The 15963-nt window shown below is 26.3% G+C and overlaps 2 protein-coding genes across 2 annotated transcripts in view; one reads left to right on the plus strand and one right to left on the minus strand.

Moving 5' to 3' along the window:
- Positions 1-15963, plus strand: part of LOC107163995 (uncharacterized) — a 42576-nt gene that overhangs the window by 8592 nt on the left and 18021 nt on the right. The gene's annotated exons all lie outside the window — the stretch shown is intronic.
- LOC107163994 (uncharacterized) lies at positions 738-14418 on the minus strand. The gene is made up of 8 exons (XM_089217911.1): positions 14294-14418; positions 11338-11471; positions 8549-8796; positions 4453-4630; positions 4202-4374; positions 3765-4125; positions 3391-3703; positions 738-3323 (listed from the first exon to the last, which is right to left on the minus strand). Exons 4-8 carry the CDS (start codon positions 4616-4618, stop codon positions 3272-3274), a joined length of 1065 nt encoding a protein of 354 aa, XP_089074037.1. The 5' UTR covers positions 4619-4630; positions 8549-8796; positions 11338-11471; positions 14294-14418; the 3' UTR covers positions 738-3271.

Here is a 15963-nt window from a genome sequence, read left to right on the forward strand (position 1 = left end):
AATAATACATCAATTATAATGAATTAATCATTAATAATTAATTGATAAATTCAACTTTTTTTGTACAAACAATCATAATATGTTGTCAAATGAATGATATACTTTATCGAAACGTTAATAATTATTGTTAATTCAACATTATTATATATTGTACATTTTTTTACAATATACAATACTACGTAATGTTATTTCAAACATAATTTGTAAAATCATCAATATCTTTGATGAAATTATTTGATTAAAAATTATTTTAAAGGTTATGATTGTATAAATGTGAAAATACATAATACTATTTTGAATAAATCCATTTGTTGTTCTTAATTGATTTAAATATATTTGCATTAAAAATAATAAAATAAGAATTGGTTCAATAAATTTCAAATTGTTAAAAATTAATAATTGCCTATTATTAATTAGTTTTACTCATAATATTTGGTCGAGTGCACAGTCAGTTCGAAGGGTGTATTTGAGGAAGCATTGCATATTTTAAGGTATACTATTCAAGCATTTCATATAATAATATCTATATTTGGGATTAGAACATGAAGAGCTATACGCTTAAAATTAATTTATACTACTTACTAAATATCTGAATAAATAAATTAGATACTTGTGTAATATGATATACCTAAACCTAATACCTATATAATGTAGGTGTGTAATGAATGAATACAAATTGTATAAAATAATTTGTATCATGAAGTTTTTATTAATTCGTAATCCTATATACATTTAAAAAAAAATGTATTATAATTAAGGCTCGGAAGTTGATGACCTTAAAAACAATAAAAAATGCCCTTAAAAAATATGTAAATATGACATAAAAATGGCAAAAAATGACCTAAAAAATTACAAAAATTAGTTTTATATTTATAAAAAATACTTTTTTTAAAAATATTTTACTCTATTTTACTATAAAATTCAAAATATGACATAAAAATGACAACAATTTCCTTAAAATAGGAAGATAAAAAAATAAAAAATATTTGTTTTATAAATTTATCAAAGCTTACAAATTATTTAAAAATTTAAATTATTGCATTGTACAATTAGAGCGTATTTTATGTTATCGAAAGTAAATTAACGACGATTATCTGTTTATAAATATTTATGATTGGAAAAAAACTTCTCTCTTCGTCCACTTAAGTGATTGGGGCAAATCTGAAATGTACTAAATCATCAGCACTGAAATCATCCGGAAAACATTCACTGGAAGCTTCTTCACCATTTAAAATTTTTGAAATTGTTGAAAACGACAAATGTAATCGTCGAGATGAAATTGAATAAGTACTAATCTTAGCCTGTGGTAATTTCCAAGTTTTAAGTTATCAGCATAATGGTCAACAAGAAACGATAATAAAGGAACTAGTGTGAAATCAGTAAAAATGACTAAAAATTTAGGAAAATGACCTAAAAATGTCAAAAAACTACTAAAACGTAATAAACATAAAAAAATGCAAAATAAAAATTAGTTATTCAGATTCACATGCTTATGAAACAGATTTGTAGCCAGGAGAGCATAGTCTAAAAAGTTCCAAAAAATAAATGCAAAATGTATCAGCTTCCGAGCCCTAATTATAATATACAACTTTTTGTGAGTAATACGACAACAAATTATTATTAAATATTAAAAAATTAATTATTAATAAAAAAAAATATAAAATATTTATTGTTGAATTAGTAAGTCTGTAAGTATTTAGCGTGAATTTAAAAATTAATTTAGTCTATAGTTCTATACATTTCTTAAATGGTCAATTATTACTTGAAAAATTAAACAATTGCAAAATCAATATAAAAAATATTCATTTACAATTTTTATGAAAATGTAGAACTCTAAGGTGTGTGTGTAATCCGTTTTCATTTTTTTGTGCCTGCAAAATATGAATTCTTCAAACTATAAATTTACAAAATGATTATAGTCTGAATAATTAACGAAAATCGAGAATTTTATCGATAAACGATTTAAATAGTTTTCTTATCATTCGTATCTATGTAATGCCTATTTTCCTTACCATAATTGGCTGTCAGTACCAAAAACCCATATTGTAATATAATATAATATAATACATTCGTTATATTATAACTACCTATATAGGTAGATATTATAGTTACGACTGCATGATATGGTATACGTTTTGATCTAAATTTTCCGTCATCAATTTATAATAACATAATCCATAATGTTGAATTGTAGTTTTTAACATCGGAAATCGAGTTTATTGTATTTGAATTTTTTATTATGATTTATGAACATTATCTAATATCATTTTATTTACCAGTTTTGATACCGTGTATTTATCGCATTTTTACGTAGATATCACGAATATAGGGGTAATATTCTAGGATTACTGATAATTTAATATGATACTTAAAAAGAGTTGAAAGTTAATATTTAGAAAAATCTATTTTAATCTATTTTAATTTGTGTTTTATATTATTTTTAACTATACTATTTTTCTATGTGACAGTTTTGTTTAATTCATATTATGCCTGTATAATTATTATTGTATGGAAGTATGAAGTGTCTAAGATCGTGTGAGTTTATAACAATTAAAATAAAATGTTATTACATTTATTTTGTATTAAAATGTCAAACTAGTTATAATATTAAGTTTTAAATTTTTTCAAAATGTATAAGCAAGATTTTTTGGTTAAATACAAAAATATTTTGAAAAGTGACCGGCTAAAATGAATTAATTTGTTGATATATGAATGAATCCACAAAATATCTCGAATATTTATTTGATTCATAATTTTTGGAGTAGGTACTATACGTCTAATCTATTTAATGAAGAATAATATTTAGAATACAAACCAAGGGCGCCGTGAGGGGGGTGCAAGGGGGTGCAATTGCACCCCCTTGGCGGCTGGCTTAAAAAAATTTTTATGGTACCTATTGAAAAGATTTTTTTGCATAATTATCTATTAAAAACTTTTTATCCGACGAAAAAACAAAAATAACTTTGTATCGTCATATAATTTGAAAAAAATTTCTACGTATTTAACTAAAATAATTTTAAACATTATTTAGAAATCAAAGTGTACTATGCACGATGCACCCCCCCCCCCCCGGACAAAATTCCTGGCGACGCCTATTACAAACTACCTCTTAACTTCAAACACACACACCGCAATGTTAAAAAATAATACAATGATAGTCAATATATTAAGATGATTAAGCGAATATGACGTCCTCTTAATGATTAATGTTTTAATACAACTTAGTTGAATAGTTAGCTACTCCTCTTGTTTTCAATTTGGACAATTTTTTTTAAATTAATTCATCCAGGTATTGTATTGCAGAAATTGTTCCATTTTCAAACCTGAATGTATAATTTAAAAATTTTAAAAATAATTAAATACGTTATAAATATTTTTATTACTATTTACCGTTCTTTTGCATTGTTGAATTTTTCTTCAAAGATCTTGTATTTTTTGGGAATCATTAAGTCTAAATTGGATTTTCCTGGAGTTGTAATGTCAATCTCAAAGTTTTGTTGCATATCTTTCAATTTAATAATGCACTTTTTTGTACTTAAATTCGAATTATTAATGTCTTTGTTAGTAAAATCATCAAATCCCTCTAGGTGGTTTATAGTTTTTATGTCATCCGTGTCATAATGATTCCATACGATTTTATTTAACAGACCTCCATTCGAAATTATAAATGTGTCAGTAATATAGTTTATGAGTTCCAATAAATCTAAATTTTAATAACATATATATTAGTTATAAATAATTATGTATAAAATGTTTTGAATTACTTTCGTTCTGAGGTGCTTCATTTTTAATTTGAGTCCAAATTTCTCCGATTTGTTCCACGGGGACCAAAGCAAGACAACACATACGCCGTATTGTTTTTATTATGTTACAATCGCTACTTTGTGATAGCCCTAAGCAAATAACTTTATGCCATATGATATTTGCATAGTAGTACAAAGATAATTTAATGGTTTTCTTATGTAACCCAAACATTTCTTTAATAGTTGGTATGATATTTATATCCACATCAATGTAAAAATTACTAGGATTAAACTCCAAATTATTGTTATGAGAAGTATCTTTAATGATTTGTAACATTCTCAAGTATGCTTTCTTATTATTATTAAATAACAGTGCGTACACCTACAAATTATAATTATGATTATGGTTATATGACATTGTAAAAAAGCAAATTAATATTAGAATAAACTATGCATACCATTGGTACAATTTTTTCGCCAACAAAGCAATGCAAAATAAATAAATACCGGAATAATTTAAATTCCAATTTAATACTGTAGCTATTCATATATACTGTGTCCGTAGAACACAATTTTCGTAAAAATTCTTTTGTTCCAAGTACAATAATTCTATTTTCATAACAACCATATCCTATAATGTAATATTATTAACACATTTGTTATATTTATTACAATTATTAATTTAATTTCCACTATTTTGTATAAATACCTAAAATAAAATCTTTCCCATCATTTGTTAAACGTATTTCGTTATCATTTACTAGTTCAGTCCATTCAGTAGCACTCATCGCTCTGCCACTCGTTATAAAATTAGTGTTTCCTTTAATTATAAATGGTCTTCGAATTATCTGCAGTGATGGCACCTCGGGATTCATTATAACTCAGTCCTAAAAATAATTAAACAATTCATCTTTCAATTATAAAATTATCAAAATATATTTTAGTTCAGATTCTGAATAGTATTCTACAAAACTATAAAAGTATCTAAAACTACAATAAGTACATATAATAGGCACTATAAGTCCTTTACACTTGTAATGGATCAATGGATGTGTTAAATTTGAAATCAATAATCATTATTGTATATAGTATGTGAAAAACAAAGACGGTTTGTCAGCCTATAATGTAGCGCCAACCAATAATTTGTAATAATTAAATAAAAAAATTTAAAAAAACAACCTATGTTCTCAAACTAAAACATTAGTTGTATTTATGCAATTCAAATTAAAAAACGCTACGACACAAATTAAGTTCTTCCAAACGTATTATGGAACTTTGGAAATTCTATTATAAATTCAGAGAGAGTAAAGTTGTCCCACACTAAACAGTTTTTGCGTGTTGTACGCGTTTGTAAGACGGAGACAATATCCGAGGGTATGGCGTTCTCTTTAGGGGATTCAATGCCGTTACTTTTCGTCTTTGTCTAACGCACACGTAACATATGATTTTTAGACGTGTTCTTTGCCAAATGTACCGATTGATCAAATGAAGTGATAAGAATTCTAAAAAATTATTTGAATTTGTCGTCAAGCTTACTTGATATCGAATTTCCCACATTTTTGATATTATCCTTAAATTTTTAAAAACTTTATGTTAAAAAAGAATAAGTAGAAAATGGTCATAATTCAATTTTTGGTGAAGTTAAAATCAAAAAATCAAAAATGTGAGAGAGTCGATATCAAGTAGTTTTAATTACTGTTTTTGATTTCAAATTGTATGGTGTATATAGAAATTGCTTGTAAAATTGTATGTATTTACGGTAGGTAATGTTTTGTAGAGTTACAATATAAAGCAAAATCGATGTTTTCGAAAAAGGTTTTGTGTAAAAATCAATTTTTCCTTTATTTTATTTGTTTTTCCTCAAAAGATCTGCTCATAACATCTCATGTAAATGTTTATAAATAGCGTAACTTTTTGGTGAACTAAAAATAATAAACTTATGAGGAAATTTGTATTAAATGTTCACCTATGTTTTAGCAAAAAATATTTCATCTAGATATAACGAGTTATTAAAAAAGTAGTACCTATGCCTATAAACAATTCTAAATTAAGTTTTCAGTGTGTATCTATACTAAATATTGTGTTTACACGATTTTGGGTTAATACATTATTTTGTGAAGAAGCTCCAAAACGTTATATCACTGCCAAATGTCAAATAACCACGGTAATTACCACTGATATGTAACAATTAATAATTTATATTTTACATTTATAAGTAGGTATATTTTGCTATTAATGCCCCCTAAAAAATCCAAGTTAAACACATGCTTGACCGAAATGCCCCAAGTATCTAGACAATTTTATTATTATTATTCATCGTCTAACACCGTCTTCATTTTCAATAAATTATTATTTCATGATGTAAATATAAACTAAAAATGTAGATTTATTATAGATTGTAGATTTATTATAGTACTTACTATGATTTACAAGAATAGTAATTTAATAACAATATAAATTATGTCGTTCAACATATTATTGTGGTCTAGTGTGTACAAAAGTAACAAAACACTTTTTGTTTTAAATTATGAGTTCATCATTTCGTTGTAGATTCATAGATATATACATTCTCTATATTTATTGTTATGTTATGTACAAATTGTTGTTTGAAATAAGTACTGTGTAGTCTGTAGGACGTAAGTATTGTTTAGTATATTGTATATTGTATGGAAATTTTTATGTTAACGCCTACGGTTCATTGAAACATTTCTTATTGCGAATACCTACTCAAATGATCAAATCGCAAGTAGCTAAGCTCCCAAATGTACAGTTTTTCAATTGTGTGGGATCAAAGCCTCTCTCTGTTAAAAATGTTAGCTCCTTGAAATTTTAATGGATTTGTGCCAATGCGCATACACGTATTCAAGCACTACCACATATTAATAGAAAATTAGTGATTACTGATAACATATTTACAGAGATTCCCAACCAGGGTGCCGTGAAATTATTTGAAATATATTTTTTTAAGAAAAAACGATTTCATGAAAATATCACTGTACCTATATATATTATAGCATATAGGACTGTGAGTAATAAAACAGACTATAATATAAAAACTATTGTAGTGTTTCATATATTTTGTAGAAATATTACGATGTTTTAATGTTCATACCCGATACCGGTTTGATTGTTATCGCTTGGATGTGAAATATTTGTGACTTTATCTTATCTTAATTTTTATAAAACGTGTATCCGGTATCGAAAAAATATATACTATGTAATAATTTGTTTTATAAAATGTATTATGTGTATAAGTGTACAATGTACAGTATATAGTTTGTAAAATGTAAATAGTATCATAGTATAATGCTAAATTAAAAAGAAATGTAGATTTTGAATGACCTTTTTTTTGTTGCTCTGCTAAGCCCAGCCCTAGGGTGCCTCTAGATTTTTAGAAAATGACTAAAGGTGTCGTGAGACAAAAAAGGTCAGGAACTTCTTACATATTATATAATATATAATAATTATAATTTTATATAATTTATGATACCAAGTTCGAATATGTTTTTACCTCAACGAAACAAGAAGAATTATACACCTTATTTTGACAGTTTAATTTTCATTACTTTTCTAGGTTTTATAAGATTTGTGATTTAATTGTTTTATATGATATTTAATGAGTTCCCTTATTATAGTAAAATAAAAATGGAATATTGATTTGACATAATATTTTTTGCATTATTATGTGCTCTCCTAAAATAGTGGTTTTATAAATTAGAGCAATAGGTTTTTAATTAGTTAAAGATTTGTAATTTAAATTTTAAGAGGATGCTAAACCAGCATGTGTTGTCTCCGTCTTACAATCGCGTAACATAACAAATTTTACGCTCAGCAGTTTAAAATCTAGAGTTTTAAATCTAGTTTAAAATTTAGAGTGAATTTACCTCTTATAAAAATTGAAGGTAACATTATTATCTGGGGCTAATCTTAGGCTTTTTATTATATTTTAATTTTAAAGCAAGTTATGAGTATTTTAAGATATACAAACAATTAACATTAAAATACTCATAACATTATAGCAGATATAACTGTATATTATTAGGCAGAATTATTGGCAAACAATATGTATAATATGTATGTAGATTTATATAAACTATATTTTACCTTAATATACGAAAATAATTAATTTACATATTTTAGATAAACGTTAAATAAACGGAAACTTGTATTTCTATTGGCATCCTGAAACTAATGTATCTCATGTAAAATTTTTAAAATTAGCAAAATAAGCTTGAAAATAAATATCCGAGTATATACAAATTCTATTTCTATGATTATAATAAATTATTAGAGATGTTGAAATACGGTATTTTATTTTTTATTATACTTAATGTAGAATTGTAATATATTGAATCTTGTAGTACCTCAAATTATCAAACATTGTGCACAAATAAATTACATAAGAGTTATTTTAGATTAAATTAATATTTAAACCTTAAAGGCATGTCCACTAATCTTAAAATACCTAATAACAAGAAATAATTTTAATTAATAATAATGTACCTAGTTATAATTCATAATAAATTATATTTTTAAATATTCAATTATTTTTATAATGATATCGATAACTCGTTTAAAATAGTCTTATATCATGTTAATACCTTGTATAATACAATTTTATACGAGCGTACAATACAAAATCATATCTTTAATAATTATTGATTTGTATAATGACCTTGAAAAATTATTTTAATAGTCCAAAAAGTTTTGTCTAAATGAATATGTTGATGAATGTTTAAAAATGTGCGCTACTAATAAATATAATATTATATTATATCTGTAAGAAATGTATTTTAAATATTTACCTCAAAAATATTATTTTATTGGATTCTTCGTTTCTTGACAATAACGACTACGACAACAACGACTACGTTGAGCTGTTTAGGGTCGATCGTGAACAACTGTACTAAACGGTGGTAGGAGGGCACATTTGGGTTAGGTTAGGATACAGCGGTAGAGGAATTTAGACCCAGCTGCCGTTTTGTTCCTTTCAGAGTAGGTCTTCTCTGTTGGATACACTATTGTATGAGAAATTGAGAGCCGCAGTTATTTTCTAGAATATTCGAACATGTTTTAATAAATACAATAAAAAACATTATTAGGTACCTATGAATGCTTAACAATGCTTAACAAAGCAAGTAGGGTGCATATTTTGGAAACTCCTGGAATTTAGGTAAACTGTAGGTACATTTACAGTCCATATAAATCGCCGTGTGCGTGCGAGTGCGTAATCCAAATATATACAAATATGTAGGTCGCGCCATCGTGTACGGTACACGGGTGGTCAACAGGTATACTCACACTGAAGTGCCGGCGCATTAATGACTATGGCTAATAAAAAAGTTAGAATATTTGTTTTTAGATTGCCAGTGAGGCCGATAATTATTTGAAAAATTATGATTTTTAACGGACACCTCTAAATAGCAGAACCTAGAGTTAGCAGACATTTTCTCAGAAAACGGTCATTAATTCACTATTTCTATACAGGAATGCCCCTAAATACCTGACACTATTATGGTAATTTCATTATGATTTTGACAATTCTAAAATATAGAATAATCATGGGATACCTTTATAATTATCTCTCTATCTATTATAATTTTAAGTTAATTTTAACTGTCCATCATCGGGTCGATTAAAACATTATTCTAGTTTATTTTCTGTGAAGTATCCTACATTACTATTTCTTACTCGAAGGTATTTAGTTGTATTTGTGATTCCATTACAAACGAACATAATCGTAAACGCAGTGTCACCAACGCAATTAGAAAAAGTCTTGATACACGAAATTACTATGCATTAAGGTTTAAACAAGTTAAAGTAATTGCATTTTTAATTTAATTTTAAATAATAATATGTATAATTAATATTTACATTAAAATAATAGAAATATAGAAATATTATTGATTATAAATATTACATAAATAATAAAATATGTAATTATTAATTTCTCTGAGGTATTTTCGAGAATTTACCCCCCTCCCCCCTCTGAATAGCGGAACCTCTAAATAACGGACGAAACTACGGTGACCAAGAGTGTACGCTATTTAGAGGTTTCACTATATTAATAAATAAGTTGTATACTGTTACTTGTTTTTCTTCGCTATATAGCTGAGTTTATGTATTTTATCTATGAACCCAAATTTACCTGTTTTTTTCGTGGTAGGGTTTACACTAAAAAAAAGGTATTAAGGTGGAGTTAACATGCACCGCTATTTTTTACTCTACAATCAAATATTAAATTTTCTACCTACATATCTATACGATATGTACTTCAAGCGGGGGATTGTAAATGTGACTGAAGTGAACAGGTAAAAATAAGTTCTATGGTAAATTCCGCATCGCAAAATATCCAGGTAAAAAAAGGCACGTGTAAATTCCATCCGAAAAAAATATACAGGTACAAAAATGGATTTGTACATTTCGCTTAAAAAAAATCAATATTTTAAAGCGTTCCTTGACTGAATGATGCGACCGTACTGTTGGTGACGTGGTCTGTTATAGTATTTGAAAGTTATAAAATGTTTGTACACTGAATTATCGTATCAGACAACAATCGTCAATCCTGTTGTATCTTTATCAACTTTTATTTTAATATTTAGGTTCTAATAAATGTACAAATGGAAACATTATAAACTATTTAAATCACTTTGTTATCGTTTAAAATTGTGTGTTTATGTTCACTGCTACGTCGTATATAGTCTTAAATTTTTTATTTATTTTACATGATGTAATTATAGGATTGATATTATGTAAAATATATATTTATTTAATTACTTATAATGATTTAAAAATTTGGTACCATTTCTATTTTTTTTACGGGCAGAATTTACATTATCTTAGTTTACCTATAGACAATAGTTCATTTCGAGCAGTGGAATTTACCATGTACATGCGCCCCTACAAACTAAGAAAATTAGTTTTTAGTTTTTATCACGTAAATCACAATGGTAATAAATTGTTTTCATTTGTCTACCTCTGATATGTTGAAACTTTGATCACCTTAAATACTAACTATTGTTAATGATTCGGAATTCAATTATCCATATTAATATTTGACATAACATCAGTATTATTATTGGATGATATCAAGTAAATTTCACTAATAAAATCTTTGTTAATTCTGATTTCTTAAATAAGTGCGTATGATTTTTATTTTTATTTTCTAAGAGAACCAAATACTAAAAAAAAATGACATAAAAACATGCTTCCGTACTTGTTATAATATTTTATATAAAAACTTGCAAAATTTATTTGATTGAGTTTTTTCTAGAACCGTTAAAGTTACGATTTTCTACATTTTTATAAATTATAGCTAAATATACCTTGTTCCAAATAAGAGCGCACCAAATTTACGTAACAAAACCGGTTTTGCCTGTGGCCGCCCGGTGTGCTCTAATTTGGAACAAAGTATAAATAAAATAATAAAAATAAATAAAAGCTAAAATTCATTATAAACTATTGGACGATTGAAATAGGTTAGACATGTATACAGAAAATACATCCTTCTATAATCTAATCATTCAATAATAATAATTTTATTGCTCTGAAGTGATTACCAATCTGATCTCCATAATATGACAATGTACCGTACCGAAACAATAGTCGTCGCCTATATAGCCCGCAACGTTATCTCTGAGGCACCCCACGTAAACTCGTTTTGGTAACACGTCTTCTTAAATTAAATCAAATTAACAATTTAATTTTCTGCGTTCACTTTTTGAGTTCCTGTTAAAAAAACATATTACTATCATCAGTATCATTTATCAAATCAATAAAATCTAGTAATTTAATAATAATAATATTTATTAATTCAAAATTCTTGTATATTAATTTCTAAATTCCACAAACGTCGAACATTTTCGTCTATTAATTATTTTAGGCTATTATAAAGTTTTTAAATAGTAAAATATATATTATAACCTAATAAATAATATTAATTTAAACTAACTTTAATTGGTTTATATTTCTTTCATAAATTATATTAAAAATTATAAATGTATTCATAAATACGTAATATTCAGTTTAATAATTTATCGATATTTTAACTGTAGATTACACTTTGTAGGTTCGATCAGCGGAGTGTGCCGTTTTTAAGAAGTAAAAACTATATATTATTATTTATATAATTATTCATAAATATGTATATATTGACTATGTCAGACGTCAGTGTGTGATTAATAATTAATAATATTATCACATTTACATATGAGTTGAGCGTTAGCGTGTTGAGAACGGTAGTGGAGATAGGGTATAATAGGTACCTACTCCATATTTATTTTCATTTTGAAAGGTAATATAAATAAATTATGTCTAAAAACAGAAAGTAGACAAGTTGTGGGTTTTATATTAATTTTTAACTTTATTAGTCATTTTATGCCAAAGCTGTATTGTTAAATAATTTTCGTCTGCTATGCTTGTATTATTGTACAGCTGTAGAATAATATATTATTATAGGTCTTAAATATTTAATTCATAATTTTCTCAATAAAACATGTTCATTGCTAATAACGCAGAGAAAAAATAAATCGAATTAATATTTAATGCACAGATGGAGTATTCCTTGCCCGTATGGGCAGCCTGTTTTATCGTTCTAGAAATATTATTAAGTAATATTTTATCACCAATGTGTGAGATGACTGGATACTTACTTGTTACTTTATACATAATATGTATATCTAATGGAGAACTATTTGTTGGTTATACCAATTCTTTTAAATATCTCTACCGAGGGAGTGACAGTTTACGTACTAATCTTTACTAGGTCGCTGTTTGTTGTAGATAATAATTCTTCGAAAATATTGTATTTGAATGACATGTGACGTTAGTAGGGTAATATGTATCTCATGGAATGGAATGGAATTATGATATAAATGGTGTTTACCGTGTTCCTGATTATACGTTCGATACGTTGTACGGCGGGTGAGTGATAGCGGTCATTTTTGACCGAATAATAAACAATGAGTTCCACACGGGGTTCCACTTAACGTGATTATATCGGAGAATTCTTTAAAGCAAAATATTAATTGATTTTCTGAAACTGAAAACTAAAACTTATGAAACTAAATTATTGAAAGAAAATTAATAATGTTATGTATGGACTCCTTAATATGAGTTATGACTAGAGGCGGAGATATCCTTTTCACAGCTATAAGCATCAAAAATTTGCCGCCTCTAAAATAGGCAAACAAGTTACAATACCCCATCCAAAATACCTACCTTTAGTTATTTAGCCTACTTTGAAAAAATGTCAATGGATGTCCACTGAGTTTTAATAAAAACTTACAGTTATAATTTTCATTAATTATAAACCATCAATAATAAAACAAAACTATAACTATTGTTTGGAACATTAAATAAAACACTACAATTTACAATATTTTTTATGATAAAAAACTTTGTTTTTATAATACAAATTAAAAGGCATACATTACAGATGTTTAACTTTAACATTTTAACTAATCTATACTACATCTAAACTTAACTTTTAGACGACGCGAGCTCTGGGCAGACTATACCAGCGTGTTATTAAGTATAGTACAGTGGACTCTCGATAATTCAAACGTTCAATAATTCGAAGTAAATGTTTCGGTCAATTGAAAATTACGTGGTAATTCGAATAAACATTTATGATCGGTAATTCGAAATTAAATTTTGGAAAATTGACCACTATCACGCAAGGCCGTAACTGGGGGGGAGGGTCCAAGGGTACGTACCTCCCCCCCTCTCAGAAATTTTTAAAAGTAGAAACATTTTAGAGGTTAGGTAATAACAAGTGTTCAGTATCTATATTTGAAAACATTTTGGATCCTCCAAAATATTTTTTTCAATTACGGCCTTGCTACAACGTGATAATTCTATCTTACGTTCAACGCTCGGTAATTCGAATTACATTCACCAAATGAAAAAAGATATGAAAAAATAAAACTAAATTCAGGTAGAAAACCATTACAGATTTCTTCAAAAAATAATAATCTTTTAAAATCATAATTTAATTTACATAGTATAATTATTTTGTGGTTTAATTTACAATCTAAAAACAATATGTAACTAATATGTACCACCTGATTTGCTGAAAGAATTAATATTTAATAAATAACATTTTTTTCTTTAACTCAGTAATTTGAATTTATTTTTTGCTCTCGTTATTTCGAACTACTCTAAGTTTTTTAACAATCCTGTCAACTTCGAATTATTGAGAGCCGACTGTATATATGTATTTTAAAAAAAATGTAAATTATGTGTCACTACAGTAATTTATTGAATTTATTAAATAATATAAGCTGTGTATCTTAAACATATTTTTTTGAGCTTCTGTGCATGTAGTTTAGTTTGTTGCAAAATAATTAGTAGTAATATTAAGCAATATCTTTTTAATATAAGTATTATATATTAAATGCATACCTTGATCTAACAATAAAGAAAAATTCTATCTAAAATTATACAATTCATATACTTTTATAACTACTTTATAATACAGTTGAGTCTCGATAGTTCGAATCGCAAGTGGAATAAAAATAAATTTGACATATAATTTTCGAGTTAAATACCTCAAACACAACTTAAAATCACTTCAAAAGGCAATGAAAAAAATTTAAGTTATCGAGTCTTGACTGTCTAGTGAACAAAAAATCGTTTAAAATGTTTTAAAATAATGAATACTACATGTGTAGCTTTCACAGAAAGTAGCAACTGACTAAATTAATTCCATAACTTATCGTGTCTAATAGTATTTTTTATTATTTCGTGAACTGATATCAAAATAATCGCTCTCTCTGAAGCAATAGCTTACAAAATAATGATAACTACTATTTACAAAGAAATGAGCAGAATTAATTCAATGTTAGACAAGGTCATCTGCTAATTTTCGTGAAAGCAACTATAGGCCGTTTTAAGTATAGTTTTCAAAATAATCCGTATTATGGTTACATTAACCTTATCTAACCTTATTTTTATTTAAACTAAATTTATTAAACACATAAGTTGAAATGTAACTCTATTTTTGAATTTTGACACGATGGATTATATTTTAATAATATTTATTTACTGAAAATAATTGGTATGATACAGTAATGCTTAAATTGGTATATTATTTGGTAATCGTTTAGCACATAGTGACGCAATAGTGGCTAAATATTACATAGGTATATAATTATTGATTATTAATAATGTGGATTGTAAATATATATAATATATATAAATAGTTTCAAGTGTGAATTTTAATGTAATTAATGCTTATGTTCTTATTTTTGCCAAAACACGTATCAAAAAATATGAAATATTTGACTAAAAAAAAGTAATAAATAAAAATGCACTTAAATGCACGAACAAACGAAAATAATTGTACATAATGCTTATACTAGAAGGTAGGCTAGAAGCTACACTGCTTACCCAACATGGTGACATTAAAACTAGTAATCTATTGCATTTTATCTCCTTATTACAACGACAAGGTATTCAAATATGAAATAATAAGTACGTATTAGTATAATATTTAAAAATATGTATTTACATTTTGCATCATACATTTGTGAAAATATGTAAAATCAAATAGTCTCATTCTATTCAGGATGTTATAAAAGTGCTTATTTTTAATTAGAATGAACTGTAATTTAATAAATAAATTTTAAATTGTTGAAAAAAAATTGCAAAAAAGAAATGGTTTCGTAATCATATAACACCAATGTATCTAGGAATATTATTTGTATGTAAAATTACCATTGATTATTCGATTATTATATCAGTATGGTAGGTATAATTACCAGTGCCATTAAATATTTAAATTAGTTTGGATATAATTAATAAGCGTTTGTTTATTCCAATGACCTGCCTTGATGATCATTGGTCTTATTCCAATAATGAATATTTATGTTTTCCCCCGGACCGTGTGTTCTAGAATATTCATCGATAACATTATTAAAAGATTATTTGAGTGCGTCGTAAAGGCATGGAATATGGTTCATTGATATATTATATGTATATAATGCTGTCATGTATTTTATTTAACATTTTATTTGTTGAATTATTGTTTGCCATTGCTCTCGAATATTTTGAAGGTGGGGTTTTCTTTTTGTGTGCAGATCAAATAATTTAATATGGTGGGCAGCCATGTAGATCGGTCTAGAATATCCTCTGATTATTTCACTAACGAAGGAAGGGTATGTGGTTGCGACAGGTCTAGATATTTATATAAAAGCTACGATATAGCAACGTCGCTGCC

Source organism: Diuraphis noxia, unplaced genomic scaffold, assembly GCF_037042655.1.
Source record: "Diuraphis noxia isolate RWA-SAM2 unplaced genomic scaffold, SU_Dnox_SAM2 contig0001, whole genome shotgun sequence".
Lineage (NCBI taxonomy): Eukaryota > Metazoa > Arthropoda > Insecta > Hemiptera > Aphididae > Diuraphis > Diuraphis noxia.